The sequence below is a fragment of the Orbicella franksi genome, chromosome 4 (assembly GCF_964199315.1).
Source record: "Orbicella franksi chromosome 4, jaOrbFran1.1, whole genome shotgun sequence".
In the NCBI taxonomy this organism is placed as follows: Eukaryota; Metazoa; Cnidaria; class Anthozoa; order Scleractinia; family Merulinidae; genus Orbicella; species Orbicella franksi.
The window spans coordinates 29377479-29404141 of record NC_138148.1 but is presented as its reverse complement, the minus strand read 5'-3'; the positions used below and the strand labels follow the sequence as shown (position 1 = coordinate 29404141).

At 40.7% G+C, this 26663-nt stretch overlaps 2 protein-coding genes across 2 annotated transcripts in view; both read left to right on the top strand.

Moving 5' to 3' along the window:
- The first annotated feature begins 50 nt into the window (after nucleotides 1–50).
- LOC145485211 (acyl-CoA dehydrogenase family member 11-like) lies at nucleotides 51–10371 on the top strand. The gene is made up of 7 exons (XM_081463914.1): nucleotides 51–1040; nucleotides 2244–2343; nucleotides 2706–2831; nucleotides 3614–3775; nucleotides 4793–4904; nucleotides 5349–5401; nucleotides 6791–10371. Exons 1-7 carry the CDS (start codon nucleotides 883–885, stop codon nucleotides 6830–6832), a joined length of 753 nt encoding a protein of 250 aa, XP_081320040.1. The 5' UTR covers nucleotides 51–882; the 3' UTR covers nucleotides 6833–10371.
- A 16049-nt stretch (nucleotides 10372–26420) lies between these two features.
- LOC145485179 (acyl-CoA dehydrogenase family member 11-like) overlaps nucleotides 26421–26663 on the top strand; it is a 33317-nt gene continuing 33074 nt past the window's right edge. Inside the window, exon 1 of the mRNA XM_081463879.1 lies at nucleotides 26421–26580. Coding sequence (XP_081320005.1) covers nucleotides 26423–26580 — 158 coding nt within the window. The 5' untranslated portion in view covers nucleotides 26421–26422. The remainder of the gene's footprint in view (nucleotides 26581–26663) is intronic.

Here is a 26663-nt window from a genome sequence, read left to right as displayed (position 1 = left end):
GGCGCTATATAAATATTTTATTATTATTATTATTATTATTATTATTGTCTAATAGATTACTCGTGACGGCGAAATTTCGAACGTTACCTTGTGCAAATGTAACAGACCTGGATTCAGGCTCGAGCGTAGTTTATATCATTACACTTTGCCATTTCCTTTGCTGTGGTCATAAAGTATATGAAAGACGCGTACTGGAAAGCCTCCGGGAAGCCTCGAAATTTTTGCTCTTTCCCCTCTGCCATTTTGTTCAGCCCATTCTCCCGTGGGTTCGTGAACTCGTTTTAGGCTTCACAATTTGCTCAGCAGAATAACAGATACAAACAAGAGTAAGCGGCCTACAAATATATCTTCCATAGCCAGATAGGGCCACGAATGGAAGGTAAGAACTTTCCTTCTTTTTACCATCGGCATCTCCTAACGCTGAAAACAGCTTTTAGGCATTTTGTTTTGGGCGGGAGAGGCGGGGTGGGGTGCATGTTAAAAACCCAAGTCTGTTACATTTGCACAGTGTAACACTCGAAAAATCACGGACACGAGTCTGTAACTATTAGACAACCTATAAGTAAAATCTTTATTTATTATTTTTACATTATTTTAGGGTGGTCCGTAGAGGGGGTCCGCGGACCGGGGGTCAGTGTTTTCGAGTTACTCCAGTATAGGTCAGTATATGTAGCTATACTCAAGACTCGTCTATTTATTTATTAAATTTCGTCGAGTTCTTATTTCTTTTGGGGCGCAGGTCTTTTTAAATGACAATCACGGCTTATTGAAACGACAAGAATTAGAGAGTTTGTGTAAGAGCGTGACGTTAGGACGTGACATGACGTCAAACTGCCAAATGACGTCAATTTAAAAAGGAGGAATTTGCAAATTCTGTCGGACATGGAGGAGCAAAGCAGTGAAGCCTTAAAACTCCAGGAATACTGGAAGCAGAGCTTGGTAGAGTACACCTCTGATAGCTCGAAACTTCACGAATATCTGAAGCAAAACTTGGTAGATTTTCCAACAGGAGACGAGGAACTGAAAATGTTTAAATTCAGGTATGAAATGAAGTGAACCGGGTCTGGTCGGGTCACTTGATTTGACCGATTGTTTCGCTTGGATGGTTATATTGACCACACAGCATAGCGAAGTTGGGAGATATTTAACTCATTTTCGTTTTGGTAGGTTGTGAAGAGGCAAAATTGGCAAGTGACAAGTGCTCGACCATGTAGCAAACATTTAGAACGGTCGTTTCGTGTAGGCGAAGCTAATGTAGATAATCATACTTTCATAACATCTCTTAGAGCGAACTATTTGAAAAAAGCTCATTGTATTTTAACTACATTGAGAAATGACCCCAATTTGCCTTCTTTTTTACCGTGAAAGGGTTGGTGCAGTAGATCAAATTAGATGTGTCCGTGACCGAGAATCAATAGTCCTCTTTTTTCATCACCACATATTGCTTAGTATTTACATCAGTCACAGTTGGCGTGACGTTCAGTGACGTACTTAGAATAGACTTTTTAAAGGCCAATACCAAGTTGTCTTGTTTAATACGACTGTTAAGCACATTTGGCTACCAATTACTAACAATTCAGTATAATAAGCAGTTTTTCTGGGATGTTGGTATGGGCATAATCCTCCTCAGCCACTCCGCGGCAGAATTAAACAAAAAAAATCACAAGAATGTCTTGGATCTCTCCGTAGTGTCTCATGTGTCTTAGTTTTCCGAATCATAAGCACTGATAGTGCGTTTGGGAAAACGTTTAAGAAAAAGAAAACATTTTCGATGTCTCACCCAAACGTTTACGCGTGTCTGTAACTCGATAGACTAGTTTCATTAGTTTTTTGTTTCTATTTTCTTTTTGCTCGTTTTGTGTTTCTATCGAGTAGTATAAGATCTACTAGCGTTCTATCACGAATGCCGTTCTCTGATTGGCTACGCTACTCACTATCTATTCTGTGATAGATAGTGAGTAGCGTAGCGGTGTGCGTCTGTTAACAAAATGACGGCCGCTTCTTGGAGTTTTCGAAGTGTCTGTGAAGAGGATTTAGATATAATTTTGAACGACTAGTAGATTTGTACTGAAACAATTAGATTATTCGCCCTCGATTTCTATGCATGAGAGTTGACTCGGGCTGCGCCCTCGTCAACTATCACGCGATAGAAATCTCGAGCTTATAATCTAATTGTTTAATAGAAGTATAGGTTTAAGCGTGCGTTTTCTTACCAATTCTTTACATTTTATTAATCTTCACAGAGCAGGGACCTCAAATCCAACCTTTCTGCTTCGGAAAAGTGGAAAAGAATTTGTGTTACGGAAAAAATTTCCAGTGGAGGTGCATGTGGGTTATCATAAGGTACTGCCTTTTGACCTTGAATGCATTAATTTCATTGTAAAACAAAGAGGTTCTCTGGCTATATCACGCTTTCGCTTTCGCCTGCCAGTTAACAGCTTTGGATGGCTGAAACAAGCTAGCTGTAAAAACATGAAAATAAACACAGAATACGCGAATACTGGAGTACAAGTCTCAGAGAAATCAACTGTTTTGAGATGTAAGTTTTTTTGAAAAAAAATCAAAAATTGACCCTTTAATTATTAAATTGATTGGGAATTGAAGCACTTGATGAATTTTGTTTAAATCTGGCCCTCAAGTGGAATCAGTCAATATTCAATGCAATCACTGAGTTTCAAATTTCATCAATGATATTATTTTGGTAGGTTGATGTGGAGTACAAGATCATGTCCGCCCTCGGAAAGACTTCCTTCCCAGTACCTAAAATGTACCTCTTCTGTGAGGAAAAGACAATCATGGGCCAAGAATTTTATATCATGGAGTATATCAAGGTATAAGGTTCCCTAGAAAGTTTTCCTTGTCACCCCTTGTTTTCCATGTACACGGCTGACGCCTCTGAGATTTGAATTAGCCCATCAGCTTTCAGAAGGCGGAAAACAGTGTACTATCCTGACGTCACATGTATGTTAACGAAAAAGGTTTTGAACTCGTGCCAATTTTCCCACTAGAGAACGTATCAAAATTTACGAAAAGGGATTTAAAATGAGAAAAACCACAACAGACGGTCTTAAGCAAAGCAAAACAAAACAAAACAAAACATTGGAACATCTCTTGGCAACCTGCTCGCCAAGTATAGCCAGATAGGATTATAGTTTTTCCTTGTTAAATTAAAACCAGAATTCTTAACTTCACCATTAGAAGAGGTCAAAGCAATTTCAGCAATGTCTTTGTTGTTTTTGTGAGCTAGAAAAAACGACTTTCACCGTGTCGTTTCACCAGGACGTACAGGTCTGACTGCTGCTCTTACTACAGGTGCAGTTAGCGTATTCAAGGCAGCTGCTGGCCTTGTAATCCGTTCTGGAGTCCACCACCCTGTCATTAGATAGATTTGTTCCCAGTAGTTACCATTGAGTGAATTATTTTGAAGATACATGTGGGACCACCTTCGTCTCCACTTTCTGACCAGTAAGAAGAAAGAACCGTTGTTAGGTCTCATAAACGGTAGCTCAATTCAAGCGAATCGGAGCGAAATATGGCGTAAACACCAGTTTTTCTTTGATCTGACTGATGGACCACATCCGGGAGTTATCTTTCCACATTACTCTGTTTGCAGGGTCGTCAGTTTCCGGATGCAAATTTACCTGGTGTTCCTCTGGACCGGAGAAAGGCAATCTTTGAAGCTGCAATTAGAACACTGGCGCAGCTTCAGTCGGTTGACACAGATAAGCTTGACCTAGATGGCATCGGTGATAAAGAGAACTTCTTTCATCAGAGGGTAGGTATACAACACGGGATTAAATGCGGTAACTTCGTAATCCACAAAATGTAAGTTCAGCTTGTTAAGTGAAAAGGGACTGGGTAGATTTATCTTGTTTTAAAAAGTATGGCAGGGAGCGTGCTATAAGCTAAAGCTTCCTTTTACTTTATCATCTTTCAGTAGAATGAGACAAAAAAGCCAAAAGTAATGAAAACAAAGAAAAAAAGGGAAAAAAAAAAAGACTAAACTAGGATTCCAAATTTCACAAAAATTAGAATTAAATTTGAATTCCTGATATCATCACATTTGATGAGCAGTAATCCTCTTCCATCCTTGTAATCCTGTTTTTATTGCTCTAAATGCTGTTTTGTTTTGCTCGTTAGAAGCCAGGTCTAATTAAATAAGGCAATGAACTACTCCTTGTTTATATAACAGTTGTTATGCAGTTGTTTGAGGGAAGAGCGCCAAAGTTGAACCAATTTATCTATGAAATTGATTGTTGAATAGCAACCATATACTTGAACTACACAGTAGAGGAGGGGCACACAATGACCAAAACTGTCAATTGTCCAGGAAAGTTGGGTTGGTGGTTGTGATTCAAGGGCCGCATATAGCCCTTCAGTGGGGGAGGGGGGAGGAGAGCATAGAAGAAATTCCGGGAATCAAGCGAAATGTAACCAAACAGCAAGTAAAACCTATGGGATATAGCCAGTTCTGGGGTGGGGATACGTTGATCACGTGCAGTGGTCATAGGAAAAAATCGAATGCGAAATACTGAGATCCGTTCAGTGTCCCTCCTGCAAAAGCTGTTGTTTTCTTTTGGAAAGCAATCAAAGCGTTGTAATGTATGTGACAATATTTTTGAAAGGCTCCACGAACCCAGCCTATCCAAGCTGGGTTGGATACTTGTAGCATTATAGATTACTATTAATTCATGAGGTAGTTAAAAATATTACTTGGTGCCATTTGCTTTGTTTCGTGCGGAAAAGTGAATTATATTATAGTTTGGCTATATATTTATTTTTCTTCCTTTAGCTAAATATGTTGTATGAAGGTTACAAACAATCAGAAATAAAGGAAATTCCGAAAGCACATCAATTAATGAAATGGCTGAAAGAAAACATTCCTAAGGACGACAAGAAACCTGGTACGGAGTGATACACGTATATTGTAATTTAGCAAATGTAATCAAAGAGCAACTCAATTAACATTGTTTTTGTTTTTGTTTGCCACTGTGCACTATAAAGCAGGTCTTAAGGTTTCATTTTTACGCAACTTTGTCTATAAAACTGACTTGGCGTTCTTTGAAAATGCAAAAACATTGCCATGGGAAATTACCGAAAATGCGATTATTTGCGTCCCGGCAAAGCTCTGTTCAAATTTGATCGATAAAATCTTCTGCTAGAGAACTTTGCCTTTGACTGCATAAAAACTTTAGGACATTAACCTTCCTTAGTTGTTATCGGAATTCGAACTTTCCCATTTCTTTTACTGTACTTTTGCCTTGTTTGCTCCAAACCAAGAGAGCGCCAGAAACTGTAGAGTGGTTTATTGCTGAAACGGAAAGCTCTCATACCGTCTTTATTTGCAGTTATTCACCACACCGAATTCAGGATTTCAAATATGCTGTTTCACTTAGAACAGGTAAAGAAGTAATTTCTAATTATATCTTCTTTTGCTGATATTTTGGTTTAGCTCTGAAAACAATTGGTCTAAGTTATATTTCCTACATGTGAGGAAAAGTCGAATAGTGGTGTCGAATAATCACTTCTCTTGATCCAGCGAAGGCCCTCAGTTATGCTATCTTTAAAATAGGGAATGGGGAATCGAGGACTGGGAAATGAGGAATGGGCTGGGGAATCTTTAAAAGCGGGAATCTTTAAAACGGGGAATCTTGAAAGTGGGAATCTCTAAAATGGGGAATCTTTAAAAGCGGGAATCTTTAAAATGGGGATTCTTTAAAAGTGGGAATCTTTAAATCTTTAAAAGCGGGAATCTTTAAAACGGGGAATCTTTAAAAGCGGGAATATTTAAATCTCTAAAGGCGGGAATCTTTAAAATTGGGAATCTTTACAACGGAGAATCTTTAAAAGCGGGAATCTTTAAAATGGGGAATCTTTAAAATGGGGAAACTTTGAAACGGGGAATCTTTGAAACGGGGAATCTTTAAAAGCGTGAATCGCTGAAAAGTGAGCGAGAATCTTTCAGCTTCGCACCGAAAGCTATTTATTCCGTCACATGTATCAACTCAGCAAGCACAAACACAGTTGTGGAATTTATTCATTGTAATTATGTTGCACGCTATTAAAGTACATCGGTTTAGCGGGATAGTGGAACGGTTGAAATCTCTATTCTCACTCTCTGAGATCCGCTACACCGACCGTCTTAACACCGGACTGAGACGTTTTTAAATTGGGTTTCGCAGCGATAGATATTTGTCCTAGCCTTATCATGTGCTAATGGAAGGACTTACGACTTTACGACAACTATATGGCAAGGAAAACACATGGGTTCTTGGTTTTGTAGACTACGCTTGAATTTCTAAGGTTTTGCGTGACGCGGCATTTACATGATGGGCAGGAGAGCTGTCATGTTGGTTAAAAAAGTGACTTATTTAGGGGAATTTGGCTATCTGAACAGTTCATTTATTAGAAAAAGTATTATTTCTAAAATGATTTTGAGTTCCTCGAGAGATAAATTCACACTTTTGTGGCAAAACTCAGTGACAGATGTTTCTGTTTTTTTTCCAGACGCCATGCTGGTGCACCAGCACCAGCATGGCGTCTCCATAAAAAATTTATCCGCTTATCTTGCATTAGAAAAATTGCTGTGACCTTACTCTTAGCAAGGGTCTTTGCATATTTCCCTTCTTTCTCTTCAAGATTCTGGAATTTATCTATTGAACTGTTTTGAGTTTTATTTTGATCTATTTTGAATGGCGTGATACTGAAAACCAGCAATTGCAAGGAAATTGTCGCTCACCATGCAAACAACTGAATGATTGACAGCTTGACCAGTTTCCATGTTTCATAGAGATCCAAGAAACCCTTTTTGGCTGTGGTCTCTGGGACTTGAAGCTCGTCGCTTGGCATGTCTCTTCTGTTGATTCTTGCTACGTTCGTCAAGATTTCTCGGGTTTCTTCTTTGTGTCCGTTCACGAGTAACCATCGCACAGAGTCTGGAATAAACCTTCGAACAATATTCAGGTTAGTCTTCCGCGGGCTGTCAATAAATCAACTTCGTTCCCAGGCTGCCTTTTCTCTGCCTTACCAAGGAAGGCAGAGGGAAGAGAGCCTGGGAACAAGGCTGTCAATAAATGAGTAAAGAACGAACGAGCACTTTAGAAGTGACTTGTTTTTGTTCACTGGTTACTTCGACCGCATGGTGAAATAAAAACGTACCAATCAGAGTCTCAGTCGATCATCGTCATCGGAATGGAATTTTCTGGTCCAGTCTCGTACGGGGAAGAATTAAACCCGGAACGAGAAGTCTCTTTTAACCTTTTAAGCGCCAATAGTAATCAGTATAAAATTTCTCCGTGCAATAACAAAAGTTCATCGTTGGAAATGGTTATGAGAATTCAGGATATGATCACCCAGAATAAATTTCTTGACATTTTAGCAACTTCTTTCCACTGCCGCTGCAATAAACATATACGGACTGCAAAGGTTAATATAGTTTGTATTTTGATGTTGGCGGGGATTAAAGGGATAACTATTGGTTTACTGGTTTACCCGCTCAAGGAGGATTTCATTAACTTACATCCAAAATGCCAGAGTAAAAATCCACGGAGCTGATGATAAGATCATAAGTGTGCGCCAGTTACGAACAAAATGTGTTGAAGTCCCAGAATCATCAGGGCTGCCGTGAAGTAAAACAAAACCACAGTCCCTCCCAAGGTTCGCTTCTCAGACCAACCAATTCAGTGGTTAAAACGAACATTGAAAGAAAACAGCCAGCCTCAAAAATTTCGACGATGAAACGACACAAAACGACGATCGATCCAGAAGACCTTTGCAAACGCCATTGCAAATGTGACGAGCAGTACAACCAACAATGAAGGGAAAAGAACGCTTTTGCAGCCATATTTGTCGGCTGCAGTCCAAGTCAAACTGAAAAAACCATTAAGAATATTTTTTAAAATAAATGTCTAATTTCTCGCGCGCTGATTGGCTCATATTTATCATCAATAAGAGTACAGACGGATAAAATCTTAATTTATGTAAGCTTTCATGTTCAACTTTCAGCTGTCAAACTGTCAACTTTTTAACCAATGAAATTTTATAGACTTGTTTAAGTAGCCAGTCAAAAAACGAGAAAAGCTATCGACAATGTTCACGTCAGTTTGAATAAAATTCACTTATCTTTGTTTACGGCAAGTTTACGGCGGCTTTTCTCCTAATTTATTCCCGACATTTGTCCATTTTGAGTTCTTGCTATTGTAAAAAACATACGGACGTCAGTTTTTTATGCGTCTGTCCTCTTATTGATGATACATTTCGTCATAACATTGTCAAAGTTTACTGCGGAACCACTCGTCTGCGTCTCGTGGTTCCACAGCCACTTTGACAATGTTATGACGCAATTTATCATCAATAAGAGGACAGACGCATAAAAAACTGACGTCAAACTGATGTCAAACTGACGCCTCTTGCAATGTTAACAAAATAATCATTAAAAATTTGTGCAATCTCTTTCTTGTTTGTAATCACCGCACCTTCTTCCTTTAATGTTATATCATTCGGATGCTTTTGTTTCCTCGTGCAGGAATGGCCGATATACATTCCAAAACTCTCGTGGATTTACCGCTTGAGATTTCTCAGCGAAAAAGCCTCGTATGGCCTTCAATCTTAATGAGGTACAGCTATTCCTCAGCAATTTGTATGCAGCGTAATTAGTGTCTGTTCATTCCTTTACAAATCGTTTCCACAACTTGTTTTTATTTCGAAAGCTTGTCCTCCATTCCTGGAACATTTCCAACCCACGCACTGTCCAATACAATTAATTTCGACGAGGGAACTACACGTATGTAGATTTGACAGAGGGTCGAATCTAGCATCTTTGAAAAACCCATTTAACATAGTTTAGCATCCTAACACCGAAAACGAGATTGTGGGGAATCGCTAAATAAGTTAAAACACGCGAGAGGAAAAAAAATGATATCGGAGAGAATCTCCAACCAACGGACTTTCTCATTCGCTAGACTTCCTGATTGAAATACATGTGTGTAGATTTGGGGCAGGGCCAAAACTAGCATCTGTAAAAAATCCAGTAACCATACCTTAGGATCTCCACGCAAAAAACACGAGTGTTCCGCATCGTTCAACGGGCAAAAACACAGAAGAAAAAAGAAAATTGACATGGGCAAGAATCTTAAACTTAAGCACTGTCCAATTCGATAGAATTCCACAAGTGAAATTCACGTGTGTAGATTAAAGGAAGGACGAAAACTAGCATCTCTAAAAAAAAGCAGGGTTTAGGATCCCCACATCAAAAACGCGAGTGTGGCGCATCGTTAAACGTGCGAGAACACGCGGGAGAAAAGAAAATTGATATGGGCGAGAATCTCTACCCAAGCACTGTCCAAATCGATAGATTTCCAGAAGTGAAATACAAGTAAGTAGATTTGAGGGAGGGCCAAAACTAGAAACTTTAAAGAGTCAGGAAACATAGTTTGGGATTCAAACACCAAAAAGGCGAGTGTGGGGCATCGCTAGACGCGCAAGAACACCCAAGAATAAAGAAAATTGACCTAGGCGAGAATCTTCCACCCAAGCACTGTCCAAATCTATAGACTTCCAGAAGTGAAATACACGTGTGTAGATTTGAGGGAGGGCCAAAACTAGCAGCTTTAAAGAGTCAGGTAAGCACAGTTTGGGATTCAAACACCAAAAAGGCGAGTGTGGCGCATCGCTAAAAGCGCAAGAACACGCCAGAATGAAGAGAATTTAAATAGGCGAGAATCATTAACCCAAGCGCTCTCCAAATCGATAGACCTCCCCAAGTGAAATAGACGTGTGTAGATTTGAAGGAGGGCCAAAACTAGCAGGTTTAAAGAGTCACGTAAGCATAGTTTGGGATTCAAACACCAAAAACGCGAGTGTGGCGCATCGCTAAACGCGTAAGAACACGAAAGAATAAAGAAAATTGACATAGGCGAGAATCTTCAACCCAAGCACTGTCCAAATCGATCGACTTCCCCAAGTGAAATAGACGTGTGTGAATTTGGGGGAGGGCAGAAACTAGCATCTTTGAAAAGCCCAGTAAGCATAGTTAGGGATCCCGACACCAAAAACACGACTGTGCCGCATCGCTAAACGGGCATGAACACCCTTGAGAAAAGAAAATATACATGGAAGGGAATCTCCAACCTAAGCAGTGTTCAAATCGATAGACTTCCACAAGTGTAATAGACGTGTGTAGATTTGGGGAAGGGCGAAAACTAGCATCTTCAAAAAGCCCAGTAAGCATACTTTGGGATCCCGACACTAAAAACGCGAGTGTGCCGCATCGCTAAAAAAGTGAGAAAACACGAGAGAAAAGAAAATTGACATGGGCGAGAATCTCTACGCAAGCACTGTCCAAATCGATAACTTTGAGAAGCAAAAAAAAAAGTGTGTAGATTTGAGGAAGGGCCAAAAATAGAAGCTTTAAAAAGCCAGGTAAGCCTAGTTTGGGATTCAAACACCAAAAACGCGAGTGTGGCACATCGCTAAACGCGTAAGAACACGAAAGAATAAAGAAAATTGATATAGGCGAGAATCTTCAACCCAAGCACTGTCCAAATCGATAGACTTCCCTAAGTGAAATAGACGTGTGTAGATTTGGAGGAGAGCCAAGAAAAGCATCTTTAAAGCACTGTCAAAATCGATAACTTTCAGAAGTGAAATACACGTGTTTCGATTTGGAAGAGCCGAGGGCGAAAATTAGCAACTTTAAAAAGCCAAGTAAGCATAGTATGGGATCCTGTCGCTAAAAACGCAAGTGTGCCGCATCGCTAAACGCGCGAGAACACCCGAAAGAAAAGAAAATTAGCATGAGCGAGAATATTCAACCCAAGCACTCTCCAAATCGATAGACTTCACAACTTATGTACACTTTGAACGATTTGGGGGAGGGCCAAAGCTAGCATCTTTAAAAAGCGTAGTAAGGATAATTTGGTATCGCGACACCAAAAACGCGAGCATGCCGCATCGCTCAACGAGTAACAACACGCGAGAGAAAAGAAAATTGACATGGCCGAGAATCTCCATTCCTTGCACTGTCCAAATCAATAGAATTCCACAAGTGAATTACACGTGTGTAGATTTGAGAGAGGGCCAAAACTAGCATTTTTAAAACGTCAGGTAAGAATAGTTTGGGATTTTCGATTACAAATGCGAGTGTGCCGCATCACTAAACGTGGGAAAACACGTGGGAGAATAAAAACAATTGACATGGGCGAGAATCTCCAAACCAAGGACTGTCAGACTCGATAGACTTTCAGAAGTCAAATGCACGAGTGAAACTTTGAGGGAGGGCCAAATCTGGCATCTTTAACACGCCCAATAAGGATAGTTTCGCATCCCGACATATCAAACGCGAGTGTGCCGAATCGCTAAACACGCAAAAACATGCGGGAGAAAAGAAAATATACATGGACAAGAATCTCCAACCCAAGCACTTACCAAATCGATAGACTTCCACTAGTGAAATACACGTGTGTAGGTTTGAAAGAGGGCCAAATCTAGCATCTATTAAAAACCCATTAAGCATAGTTTACGATCCTGGCACCGAATACGCGAGTGTGGCACATCGTTAAACGCAGGAAACCACGTGAGATAAAAGAAAAATGACATGGGCTAGAATCTCCAACCTACAGACTTTCTAATTCGCTAGGCTTCCTGATTAAAATACGCGGCTGTACATTTGAGGAAGGGCCAAAAACAGAAGGTTTAAAAATCCCAGTAAACATAGTTTAGGATCCCGACATCAAAACCGCAAAGGCGCCGCATCGCTAAACGTAAATTGGCATGGGCAAGAATATAATAATAATAATAATAATAATAATAATAATAATAATAATATTACCGCCCCATAACCTGTTTACCTGTAATGTGGAAGTTACTAACAGGGATTATATCTGACAAGCTCTACGAATTCCTGGATACCGAGAGCGTACTACCGGATGAGCAGAAAGGTTGTAGGAAAGGCTCCCAAGGAACCAATGATCAGCTCTTTATTGATAAAATGGTCCTACGAGAGGCCAAATCAAGAAAGAAGAATCTTGCAATGGGCTGGATTGATTATAAGAAGGCTTACGATATGATACCGCATTCCTGGATTCTTGAATGTCTAGAACTATTTGGTGCAGCTCAAAATATTAGGACCCTACTGGATAATTCCATGAATGGCTGGCAAACGGAACTTACATCAAACGGAGAAAGTCTTGGAAGTGTCTCCATCAAAAGGGGCATCTTCCAGGGTGATTCCCTATCCCCCCTCCTTTTTGTGGTCTCCATGATTCCGCTGTCCCTAGTTCTCAGAAAGTGCGAAGCGGGATACACATATGCCAACAAGACAAAGGTCAATCACCTTCTCTTTACGGATGATCTAAAGCTTTACGCTAGAAGTGAGTGCCAACTGGACTCACTGATACAATCAGTGAGAATATTCAGCAATGACATCGGTATGAAATTTGGCGTTGAGAAGTGTGCTGTCTTGGTCATAAAACGTGGCAAACTGGCACAGACAGAAGGCATAACACTACCAGATGACACCACAATAAGAGCAATGGAAGAAAGCGAAGGGTACAAGTATCTAGGAGTGCTTGAGGCCAGCGACATGCTTCATGACCAAATGAAGGACAAAATCAGGAAAGAATACTTACGACGCGTTAAAAAAGTTGCTCGCTCGAAGTTGAACGGTGGAAACTTGATACAAGCCATAAACACCTGGGCAGTGTCACTCGTTAGATATGCAGGAGGAATACTTGAATGGAGGAAACAAGAACTTCGGGACCTAGATCGCAGAACAAGAAAATTGCTAACCATGAATGGAGGGTTCCATCCACGGGACTGCGTGGCACGACTTTATGTGCCAAGGAAGGACGGAGGGAGAGGTTTGATATCCGTAGAGGATTGTTTCAATCAAGCAAAGATATCGCTAGAATGTTATGTCCAAACAAGCGAGGAAGAACTGTTAAAAGCCGTCAGGAGGGATGGGGACGAGAATAGAGAAACAGCTGCCAACTTTAAAGCGAGGAGAAGAACTGAAAATATTCAAGACTGGAAAGAAAAGCTGTTATATGGACAGTTTGCAAGACAGGGTGGAGAACGAAGAAGTGAGGAAACATGGACCTGGTTAAAAGAAGGAAAGCTCAAGAGAGAAACAGAAGCTCTTATCATTGCTGCACAAGATCAAGCAATACGAACAAACTATATTAAAACGATGGTTGACAAGTCACAGAATGACCCGAAATGTAGAATCTGTAAGCAGAGTTGCGAGACCATTAGCCATATTGTAAGTTCGTGCTCGAAACTGGCACAAAAAGAATACAAAAGGAGACATGATAACGTGGCAAGAGCAATCCATTGGGACCTGTCAGGAAAATGTGGGTTTGAACGAAAGGAGAGATGGTATGACCATGTTCCAGGCAGTGTGCTTGAAAATGAGGATTACAAACTTCTATGGGGCTTCAGTGTGCGAACAGACCATGAAATAGGGGCTAGGAGACCGGATTTGGTGATCATTGACAAGGGAGACAAGAGCTGTCAGATTATAGATATGGCAATTCCAGAGGATAATGGGGTGAGAGAGAAGGAAGATGAAAAAGTTGAAAAGTAGCAAGATCTAGCAAGAGATGTTCGAAAAATGTGGGGTGTGAGGACAAAGGTTATTCCAGTGGTAGTGGGAGCATTGGGATCAATACCACTGCGATTGAATGACAATCTGAGAGCCATTGAGGTGGGCATTCCTGTTGGAGTGATCCAGAGATGTGCATTGTTGGGGTCGGCAAGAATTCTTAGAAAGGTGCTGGAGATGTAGAAAGAAGAGAAAAAGCAAACAAGGGGTGTTTCTTGGCGTCCCTAGGCAACTTGTTGCCCGGAGCCAATGACGAAACCAGCTTTAATATCATCAATAGCTGTGCGAATCTTTAATAATAATAATAATAATAATAATAATAATAATAAAACAATTCAAACAAGAACTAGACCTAACAATACCAGATAAACAAGCAGAAGAAACAACCACCAAATATGCAAAGAGAACCAAACAAATGGCACGAAATAAGACCCAAGAAAAATTAACAAAGCAGTGGGAGGACAAAGCCCTACATGGAAGATACCCAAAGAGAATAAAGGAAGCAGATGTTGACCACCACAAAACCAACCAGTGGCTCAAAAGCAGTGGACTGAAGGCAGAAACGGAAGGATTCATAATCGCAGCCCAAGACCAAAGCCTAGTTACCAGATCATACCACGCCAGCATTATCAAAGACGGTACTAGCCCGCTATGCAGGATGTGTAACAAATACGACGAAACAATTGACCATATCGTGTCTGGGTGTCCTGAACTTGCGAAAACAGAATATACCCACAGACACGATAAAGCAGCCGCGTATATACATTGGAAAGTCTTTCACAACGATAATATAAAGACATCAGAAAAGTGGTATGACCATTAGCCGCAAACAGTTACAGAAAACGAGGATGTCACGATATTATGGGACATGCCAATACACACAGACAGGAAAATAACAGCCAACAGACCCGATATAGTGATTAAAGACCACAAAACGAAAACCTGTAAATTTATCGACATGGCAGTACCATCAGACAGAAACACATCCGTGAAAGTCAGTGAAAAACTATCCAAATATAAGGACTTGAAAATCGAAACAAGCCGAATGTGGGGCATGAGAACAGAAACGATACCAGTTATCATTAGAGCACTTGGAGCTATCAAAAAGGGACTACAAACTTATCTTGGAAGAATTCCCGGCCAATTAAGCATCAGTGAACTACAAAAGATAACCTTGCTAGGTACAGCACACATTTTGAGGAGGGTTCTATCAAGCTAAAAACTGGCTATCCCCTAGTGCCCCAGGACCATGGTTTGGTCTCGGTCCTAAGGACTCTAAGCAAACATTACGTGAGGACGATGATAATAATAATAATAATAATAATAATAATAATAATAATAATATAAAAAAAAAAAAAAAACTACTACTACTTCTACTACTTTTTTTTTTTTTTTTATAAATAAGGTATATACAAGGTAAAAGTAAGTAAAAGAAATAAACTATTAAAACCTATTTCAATAGTGTTTACATAATGGCTCCCTCCTGGGTTTCAACGTCAATATCGGTATATTACAAGGTAAAAGTAAATAAAAGAAATAAACTAGTAAAACTATTAAAACCTATTTCAACAGTGTTTACATAATGGCTCCCTCCTGGGTTTCAACGTCAATATCAATGTTCTTAAAGTCACAAAAGGCTTTCCTTCTAGCTCTTGAACCTCTTAGGCAGATTAGTGCGGATCTTAGTAAAGCGAAGGATATATAATAATAATAATAATAATAAAAAAAAAAGAGGAGTGTTTACTGTGACAAAAACTAGAGCTAAGCTTTACAAAATGCTATAATATTTACATAATTTGATGTCTGTTAAACCTGTAAAACATGTTTCCGTATCTAATCATGATATCATGGTTACTACAACTAATACTAATACTACTATCATAATAATAATAATAATAATAATAATAATAATAATAATAATAATAATAATAATAAAGTTTTTTGGACGCATTTTAAAAAAACCCAATGCGCTTACATTACTATAAAAAATAGATTAGTTAAATCCTATAAAATATTTCTAATAACAGTAATAAATAAAATAAATGAAATAATTAATTAAAATACAGTTTCTCATAAAATGTGTTCTTGGGTAAGACACTTTACTCTCACAGTGCCTCTCTCCACCCAGGTGTATAAATGGGTACCGGCGAACTTAATGCTGGGGGTAACCCTGCGATGGACTAGCATCCCATCCAGGGGGCAGTAGAAATACTCCTAGTCGCTTCATGCTACGGAAACCGGGATAAGCTCCGGCCTGGTGGGCCACTTGGCTCGTATGCAGACTTTACCTTCTCATAAAATAAAATAAATCAGAAGTAGGATTTCCGAAACAAGAATGTTTTGAGGGCAGATTTAAAAGACGAAAGAGATGTTGTATTTTTAACAGAATCCGGTAGACTGTTCCATAATATATGTGCGGAGAAAGAAAAGGCACGTTCACCGTATGTCACAGAGTTCACAGTAGGGACAGTAAAAAGAAATTTAGAGGATGAGCGTAAGCTCCGTTGCGAGTGGTATTGTTGTAGGAGGGACGACAAGTAGGCTGGACAAAGTCCATGGATAATCTTAAAAATATCCACCCAAGCGCTGTTAGACTTACATAAGTGAAATACACGTGTGTAGATTTGGATGAGGGCTGAAACTAACATCTTTAATAAGTGAGGTAAGCAAAGTTTGGGATCTCGACACCAAAAACGCGAGTATGTCGCGTCGAGAAACGCGCAAGAACACTCGAGAGAAAAGAAAATTAACATGGGCGAGTGTCATTAACCCACGCACTGTCTAAATCGATAGACTTCCGCAAGTGAAATACACGTGTGAAGATTTCAAGGAGGGCCAAAACTGGCATCTTTAAATCCCAGTAAGGATAGTGTGGGATCCCGACAGCAGAAACGCGTTAGTGCCGCATCACTAAACGCGCGAAAACACGCGAGAGAAAACGAAAAAAGCAAGAATCTTCAACCAAAGCACTGTCCAATTCGAAAGACTTCCAGAAGTGAAATACACGTATACAGATTTTAAACAGGGCCAAATCTAGCATCTTTCAAAAACCCATTAGGCATAGTTTAGCAACCTGACACCGAATACGCGGATACGGCACATCGCTAAACGCAGGAAAACACGCAAGATTAAAAAAAAAAAATTACATGGGCTAGAATCTTAAACATTCGGAGCTTCTAATTCGCTAGACTTCCTGAATAAAATATATGTGTGTAGATTTGAGGGAGGGTAAAAAAAATTGCAGCTATGAAAATCCCAGTAAGCATAGTTTGGGATCCTGACAGACAAAACGCAAGTGTGCCGCATCGCTAAACGCGCAAAAACACGCAAGAGAAAAAAAATTGACATGGTCGGGGGATGGGGGGAAAGCTCTAGCCGAAGCACTGTTTAAATTGATAGAGTTTCACAAGTAAAATGCAAGTTTGTAGATTTGGGGAAGGGCCAAAACTAGCATAGTCCAATAAGGATAGTTTGGGATCCCGACACCAAAAGCGCGAGTGTGACGAATTGCTAAACGCGCGAGAACACGGGAGAGGAAGGAAAATTGACATGAGCGAGAATCTCCAGCCCAAACACTGTTCAAATCGAAAGACTTCCACGAGTAATAAATTAAAATTTGTAAATTTAAGAAAGGGCCAAAACTAGCATCTTTAAAAGGTCCATTCAGCATAGTTTAGGATCCCGACACCAAAATCACGAGTGTGCCGCATCGCTAAATACGGGAGAACACGCGAAAGAAACGAAAATTGATATGGGCAAGAATCTCCAACTTAAGCACTGTCCAAATCAATAGAATTCCACAAGTGAAATACACGTTAGTAGATTTGGGAAAGGGCCAAAACTAGCATCTTCAAAAAGTCAGGGAAGCACAGTTTGGGATCCCCTCATCCAAAAGGCGAGTGTGCTGCATCGCGTAACGTGCGAGAACACTCGGGAGAAAAGAAAATTGACATGGGCAAGAATTTTCAACCCAAACACTGTTTAAATCGATAGACTTCCACAAGTGAAATAAATGTTTGTAAATTAAATGGAGGGCCAAAACTAGCTCTTTAAAAAGCCCAGTAAGCAAAGTTTGGGATCGCGACACCAAAAACACGACTGTGCCGCATCGCTAATCGCGGGAAACACGCAAGAGAAAAGAAAATATACATTGGCGAGAAGCTTTAATCCAAGCACTGTTCAAATAGATAGACTTCCACAAGTGCAATACGCGTGTGTAGATTTGGGGAAGGGCTAAAACTAGCATCTTCAACAAGCCCAGTAAGCAAAGATTGTGATCCCGATACGAAAAACGCGAGTGTGCCGCATCCGTAAGGCGTGGGAACACACGAGAGAAAAGTAATTTTTTTATTTGCAATAACACAAGGGAAACCAATGCTTACTTACAACACTAACTCTATTTACATTATATTGCTCTAATTATTTACACTATTTAAATTACAATATCTAAACGACTTACACTACTAACAAATACAGTTACACGACTTACACAACTAAGAAATAGTGACGACAAGGGGCAAAAAAGAAGAAAAATAGCTAGTTATCATTACAGCTTGAGATTATAGTATAGAAACATAAAAAACAGACTAAAGGCATGTGGTACATTAAAAGTAAAATGAGTTATGCATCTGACAGGAGACTAGAAATAGATTAATGGGTAGGAGATAGATAACTCTTAAGAAAATATAATCTAAAATGTTAATTAAATCCTCATATATCCTGTAAGAGGTTTCCATTTCTTTGTGTCTCCATTTTTTGTTTCTATCTCATGTTGTGATTTTAGTGTGTATATGAAATGCGTAAGATTTGGATGATCATCTTTTGTTTCAGCGAGCCATATGTGATATCGTGCTAAGAGATAGCAGTAATTGATAAGAAGCGCAAATTGAGAGATATCTGACCTCAGACAAGTAAATTGACATGGGCGAGAATCTCTCTACCCAAGCACTGCCCAAATCGATAGACTTTCACAAGTGAAATACGCGTGTAGAGATTTGGAGGAGGGCGAAAACTAGCATCTTTAAAAAGCCAAGTAAGCATAGTATAGGATCGCGACACCAAAAACGCGAGTGTGCTGCATCGCTAAACGCGTAAACGCACTATCCAAATAGATAGAATTCCACAAGTGAAACACACGTGTGTGCACACAAGGGAGGGCCAAAACTAGCGTCTTTAAAAAGTCAAGTAAGCATAGTTTGGGATCTTCAATTAAAAAGGCGAGTGTGCCGCATCGCTAAACGTGCGAAAACTCGCGGGAGAAAAGAAAATTGACATGAGCGAGAATCTCCAACCTAAGTACTGTCAAAATCGATAGAGCTTCTGAAGTAAAATACACGTGTAAATTTGAGGGAAGGCCAAATTTAGCATCCTTAAAAAGGCCAGTTAAGATAGTTTGGGGTCCCGACACCTTAAACGCGAGGGTGCCGTATCGCTAAACGAGCAAAACCACGCGAGAGAATAGAAATATACATGCACGTGAATCTGCAACTTAAGCACTGTCCAAATTGGCTTTCACAAGTGAAATAAACGTGTGTAGATCTGGGGGAGAGCAAAGACTAGCATCTTTAAAAAGCCCAGTAAGGATAGTTTGGGATCCCAAAAACACGAGTGGGCTGCATCGCTAAACGCGCGAGAACTTACGAGACAAAAGTTAATTGACATTAGCGAAAATCTTTAACCCAAGCACTGTCCAAATCGATAGACTTATATAACTGAAATACACGTGTGTAGATTTGGTGGATGGCTAAAACTAGCATTTTTAAAAAGCCAAGTAAGCATAGTTTGGAATTCCCACTCCAAGAACGGGAGTGTGCCGCATCGCTAAACGCGCGAGAACACGCTGGAGAAAAGAAGTTTGACATGGGCGAGAATCTCCAGGCTACGGCCTTTTTAATTCTCTATACTTTGTGATTGAAATACACGTGTGTAGATACTATCATCTTAAAAAAAAGACGCAGTAAGCATAGTTTGGGATTCTGATACCGACAACGTGAGTGTGGAGAATCACTAAACGGGGGAGACCACTCGACAGAAAAAAAATAATGAGATGGACGACAATCTCCACCTTAATTAATGCAACAATTGGAGAGGCATAACGCTTATGGTGGTTGCAGGAAAAGTTCTGGGCAGAATCATAATTACACGAATACGGGATGAATTGATAATAAATTGCGTCATGAACATGCAGGTTTCAGGAAGGGCCGCGGTACAACGGAACAAATATTTATACTGCGCAATATCATTGAACAGTGTATTGAATGAAACACTAACCTTTATGTCTGCTTTGTCGACTTCGAGAAAGCATTTGATTCCGTAGATCGTTCTGTACTGTGGAGGATTATGAGGAGCTACAGCATTCCTGAGAAGATTGTGACGATGGTGAAAGTGATGCATAGTGGGAGTGAATGCGCTGTAATTGATGGGTCAGGTGTGTGCGATTGGTTCGAGATCAAAACCGGTGTTAAACAGGGTTGTTGTATGTCTGGGTTTCTTTTCCTGCTTGTGGTGGACTGGGTTATGAGAAAGACCAGCAAACATGAAATCACAGGCATCAGCTAGAAGTTAAACAACTTCCTAGAAGATCTTGACTTTGCCGACGACCTAGCGCTGATCTCTAGCAGTAGAAGTCATATCCAGACTAAAGTCAGCAACCTGGGACGTTTTGCAAAAATGACGGGCCTCAAGATAACCACAGCAAAGACCATGATGATGTGCTGGAAGAACACCGCAGGCAGAAAGGTCCAGGTCGATGGAAAAGGACTGGAAACGGTGACGAAATTTGTTTACCTAGGATGAACAGTGTCCCAGGAGGGGGGTTCAGATGAAGACATCAAAAGCAGACTTGGAAAAGCCAGAGTAGCATTCAGCAATCTTAGAAACATATTGAAGAGCAGTGAACTGAAATTAAAAACTAAGCTGAAGATCTCTAAGTCCAACGTTATAGCTAGTCAGTTATACGGTTGTGAAACATGGCGTATGACTAAAAGAGATGTGACCAAGCTAGACGTATTTCTACATAAAAGTCTGAGAACGCTTATGAAGATCTATTGGCTTATGAAAATATCAAATGAGGAGATTCGAAAGCGGGCTAACATCAGTACCATCAGAGAGCAAATCTTCCGGCGGCGCTGGAAGTTCATCGGCCACGTTCTCAGAATGGATCTGAATAAACATCCCAAGAAAACATTAATGTGGGCCCCAGAGGGAAGAAGAAGTCGTGGCAGACTGAAAGAGACTTGGCGGAGAACCGCAGAAAAAGAAAGAACAGCATTGGGTTTTGGCTCATGGAGCGAGGCAACAGTGGCTGCTCGTGACCGTGTGACATGGCGAAGGAGAGTGCCTGGCCCTATACCCGCTTAGGGTTATGGTCAAAATCAAATAAATCAAAAACTTATTAACATTATCATAAGCAAAACAAAACTGATTGTGTTTTTCAGCAAGAGATATAGAGTGACCTAAATCGAGAGCAATTCGCTGCAATGATTTTTTTTTCATTTTTTTGTGATGTTTAAAAACGTGTCATTGCGTTTCTTTGTCTACGGCAGCTCCTGGTGAAGGTCCTGGGCCAAGCATCCCATCACCACCTCCTGGTCCACCCTCCCGCTCCCCGGGGCCAACTACAGGAGGTATTGGAACACCTGGTACTTCCTCTGGGGGCGAAGCAGGTAAAGCAGTTTGTCTTGGATTATATTTAACAATTATGCACCGAGGTGGAGGTAAATATCCATCACTTTCACCGACACTGAGGCGAATAATTGTTTTAGTATATACCACACCAGCTGAATAATTAGCGGACCAAAACGTTATTTTATGTGTGACAAGCGGTCGGAAATTTTAAAAGCTCTCGCGCCGGCTGCTCGGAGGTGAATAGTATTTGCTTAACACCTTGGAGTTAATAATAATAATAATAATAATAATAATAATAATAATAATAATAATAATAATATTTAATATTTCTAAGGCGCAAGTTAACATGTAAATATGATCAAGTGCGCCTAACAAGCCATAGGAGTAATATAAATAAAACGATATGCTATGAATAGTGTGATTAATTAAAAACTAATTATTCACAATAATTATGTACATTAGGCTAAGGTAACGAGCTAAAAATTAAAATATTAAAAACGAGGGATCTATTAAAAATGTATATAAAACATCAAGAGCTATTCAAACGCTTTTCTTAATAAAAATGTCTTCAGTTTGGACTTAAAATGGTTAAAATTGTCCTCCTCTATCATTGCACACGGCAATTTGTTCCAAAGTGATGGTGCAGCAGCAGTAAATGCCCTGTCACCAAGTGTTTTCTTCGTTTTCGTGGATGGTGGTACTAATAAAACTTGAGAATTAGAGCGTAGACCATACCGGGAGGGATTTTTAACACGAATAAGATTACAAATATAGTCCGGTGCCTGGCCATGTATGGCCTTAAAAGTAATTATTAAAATCTTATAAACAATTCTGAATCTGACAGGTAACCAATGTTAAGAATATAGTACAGGAATAATGCGACTAAAACGCGGAGTCGAGCAAATTAGCCTAGCAGCTGCGTTTTGCACACATTGTAGCTTATTAATATGAGTGGTCGGTAAACCATGGAGAAGACTGTTGCAGTAATCAATGCGTCCCATTATGAAGGCATGCACTAGCACCTTGGTAGACTCAACCGTAAGAAACTTCCTAATACGTCTAATGTTATGCAGATGATAAAAAGCAGCTTTACATGTCTTCGTAATGTGTGTCACTAGACTAAGGTTGGAATCAAACCAGGTTCCGAGGTTTCTTGCAACAGCAGCAGGGGCAACACTCACATCACCCACCGATAACTTCTCGATGTCCACCTTGCTAAGCTGTTGTCGTGTACCAATTATTAAGAATTCGGCTTTGTCGTCATTTAGCTTTAACTTGTCAGTAATCATCCACGCTCTGATTGCCTTTGTGCAGAGTTCCATTGCTTCAATTGCATCAGATTGACTTGATGTGGTGTCGGGCTTGAAGGACAAGTAGATTTGCGTGTCATCTGCATTCGCATGTGCAACAGGTAGATGATCCTTTATCACCTCAAATAGCTTGCTAGAATAGATCGTAAATAGCAGGGGTCCCAGACATGGACCTTGAGGAACCCCATGTGGCAGCTTGGAACTCTCAGAGAGACAGCCGTCTAAAAAGACGCTTTGCGATCGGTCAGAAAGGTAAGATTTAAACCACTTCAGAGCCGTTCCTGTGATACCAAAACTCGACTGTAGACGATGAAGTAAGATTTTGTGGTCCACTGTGTCGAAAGCCGCACTGAGATCTAGAAGAACTAGAAGTGTCACGTGCTGGCGGTTCATATTCATTAGTATATCATTCTGGACTTTTAGGAGCGCAGTCTCGGTACTATGGCATTTACGATATGCAGACTGGAGTGGAGGATACAGGCCAAGATCCATCATGTGGTTGTACGTCCGGTCAAATACAGCGCGTTCTGTCAATTTTGATAGGAATTGAAGATTACTCACAGGTCGAAGGCTTTTAAACACCGAATCAAGGCCAGCCTCCTTTAGGAGGGGGTTGACAAGAGCTTCCTTCCATTCACCAGGAAAGTAGCCTGAGAACAGCGATGAGTTAACTATGCGCGTGATGACGGGGAGGAGCACATCAAGACAACCGACGACCAGTGATGTTGGCATGGGGTCCGTTAGACAAGACTTCTTATCTGACATCTGGATTAAAGCCCATACATCATTCTCAGTAAGAGGGTGGAAGGCGCTTAAAGATGAACATGTTGGAACGACTTCTACTTCAGGTGGAGTGGGTACTCCATCATCCAGAACAGTGGCATCGATGTCTGAACGAATTCTGGTGATCTTACGAACGAAAAAGCCGTTGATGTCATTGGCTAGGGCCGTTTTGTCATGATAGTCAGGAAAAGATAATTCATCCTTTCGGGAAAGGAGTTTCTTGGTAGCTTTAAATAGCCTTCCTTGATCGGCACTGTTCTCATCGATAAAGTTGGTATAAAACGCCCGTCTAGCTTGATTCATGAGATGAGTCACGTGATTTTTCTTAGACTTAAAGATAATCAGGTCTGACAGCGATTTAGTTTTTCTCCATCTTCGCTCAGCTTTCCGACGTATTCGTTTAGCGGCATCTATGTCAGCGTTGTACCAAGGTACCCTCGGCCTAGCTGGTCTTTGTTTTTAATGGCGCATGACAATTGGTCATTCTGGACAGAGTTTTATTACAGTTACGTAAGAGCGCATCAACTCCATCCGGGGTGACATTAGTTAACTCATCGGATTGTTCTTGGCACAATCCAGAGGCAGCTAAGTCAGCTTTGAGTGAATCCAGGTCCACTGATTTGAGCCTCCTGTAAGTGACCTTCTTACGTATCAAGAAATGGTCTATTGTTCCGGCTCAACATCACACGTTAAGCAAAACTGAATAGCCTTTTGTTCTTGGTAACCCTGAGGGACTTCGTCCGAAGCCAAACCAAAATCGTCGCCTTTGTTCGGAAAACTTTCGGCAGAACAATTAAGCTGCACTTGGGGGTGGGCAGCGTAATTTTTTCTCTCGTAAAGTCAATTCTCACCGGTGTACCCCAAGGCAAATTGACCGCCGCTGTGCGCATCGAGGTGATCACAATTCAAAAACTAATTATCCACATGTGTCGCATTCGGACCACGTCTCTCTAAATACAACCCCCGGTTTAAATCCCTTTTTATTCTAATTCCGACTCGTTTTAATAGGTAAACTGCTAAAAACATTCTTTGTCTGTCATTCGTGCGGCGTTACAACTTTTCTGCTTTTTGTTAAGCCGACCGCGCGGTGGTTAGAGTGAAGAATGCGTGACTGAAATTCTGTTTTTGCGCGTATAAATCTTTCTCTGAAACCTGGCAATCGTCATGGAAGTTATTCGTTTTCAATTTTTTGAGTGTTCGCGGAGCGTCCAGATTTTGACTCAACTGTTTTCAGTCGAGCGCGCGGCACTTTATAAACGAGGTGTGACTTTTTAGTTGTGAAAGAGCGCCGTTGTTTTTAATCAAGCTCGCAGCAAACGAAGGTGTGATCTTTTCTGTAGAACAACTATCAGTCTGGAAATGAAATAAGGTATCGGAGAGTTTTAACTTTTTAGCAGAGCAAACATCGCAATGAATAATCCTCAAGCAAAAGCGTTAGCCAGTGGGAGGAGATAGTGGGAGAGGGCGGGGATAATGCTTTTCATGCACGCTAATAAAAGAACACTTAACCTGATGAATGAAGCGCGGCATTTGAATGAACTCAATTTTAGTAAACAAATCTAGAACGGTGGAGTCGTGATTCACAAAAAAATACGTTGAGAGTAAAGCGGAAATTATTAAAGAGCGGAGAAACGCTACCCAAAACATCGCGTCTGTAATTTTAATTATTTGCTCCCTCATTTCTTTCCGCTGGAAATCGCTGTGGACATCAATCGGTCGGCGAGGAAAGATGCGCGAGCTTCAAAGCGCTGTTAAGAGCTATTAATCTGTGGCCGAATGCTCGACTGAAAGCAATCTTTCCTCCTGCTTTTCAATCCGTGGGTCGAACGCGGAAACAGCGGGAGCGCGAAGCGAGCAGCTTTGCCGCTCGATTATCGCGCTCGCTATTTTCGCGTTCATCCTACACTGATCTTATGGGTTTTAGAGCGAAAGAGAGCCTGTTCGCAATCTAGCCAAATGCGAACTTCACTTTCACTCCCACGCGTGGTGAGTTTATCAGGTTAGAGCAATTTTAAAGCAAAAAGATGCCTTACTTGTCGGCAGCTTTTACTTTCACTTTTAAATACATGTGTACAACCGTCACCCTACCAGCCACCCCACCGCAACTATTTGCGCCGACAGGATTATACCAATACCATCTCCCCTCGGGAGAATTTGTCTTCCATTCAGTCTTTCCGATCGTTTTAATTTCGCGCTCGTATGGTAATCGGAAATTTCAAAAACTCCCGCGGGCATTTAGAAGCTTATACCGCCATTGTTCAAAATGACCATATAAGACCAATTTTAGGTCTTATAACAATGCCTATTGTTATCAATGTTGAGCCGGTTTTCTTGATACGTTAGTTGTCACAGCTGGTTTATCTTGAAGTAGCTTGGAAAGAAGTGATGCATGGTCTGATATGAAACGATCAGTTTGTGGTGAATTCTGGATGATTTGGTCAGACCATCGGGTGATAATAAGATCTAGTGTGTGTCCATGAACATGAGTTGGCTGGGAGACGTGTTGCCGTAGACCAACAGACTCCAAGAGATCCAACAGTTTGAGAGAGTCAGGATCATCAACAGCATCAATATGGATGTTAAAGTCACCGGTAATCAGTAGCTGTTCCTTAGACAGAAGAATGGATTCAAGATAAGTCGAAAACTCGGTGAAGAAAACATTGGTTGACACTTTATGTTCATCAGAGTATGGCGGACGGTAGATGATAACAACGCGGAGATTGTGCGAAGATGATGACGTAACAGTCCACTCAGAGAATTCGAATGATTCCTTTTCACCCGCGTCAATTTTCTTAACACCCAATGAATCTCGATATACTAGACCCGTTCCGCCGCCACGACGCCCAAGACGGGGGTGATCTATAAACTTGTACCCGTCGGGCACAACTCCGCCCGTACAGCTGCATCGTCCGCACTCAGCCAAGTCTCGGTGACCGCAAAAAGATCAGCTTTGCAATCACATATATAGTCCAAAATTGCAGCGCTCTTGTTTTTAACCGAACGAGCATTGAATGTTAACCAATCAGAGCGCGCGAGAAGCACTATTCACTTCTGTGGTATATACTAACATTGCATATTCATTTTGTGGTTGAAGTCAAGCACCATGGAGGATCACGACGCAGAAGCCCTTAAACTTCAGGAATATTGGAAAAAGGTAATGGAGGAGTACACCTCTGATAGCTCAAAACTTCACGAATACCTGAAACAAAACATGGCAGATTTTCCAGCTGGAGACGGAGAGCTAAAAATGTTCAAGTTCAGGTACGGGATAAACTGGACCACTTTAAAATTCTGAACTATTGGGCAGTCACGGTTTAGTAGATTTTGTCATTTGTTTCCTTCTC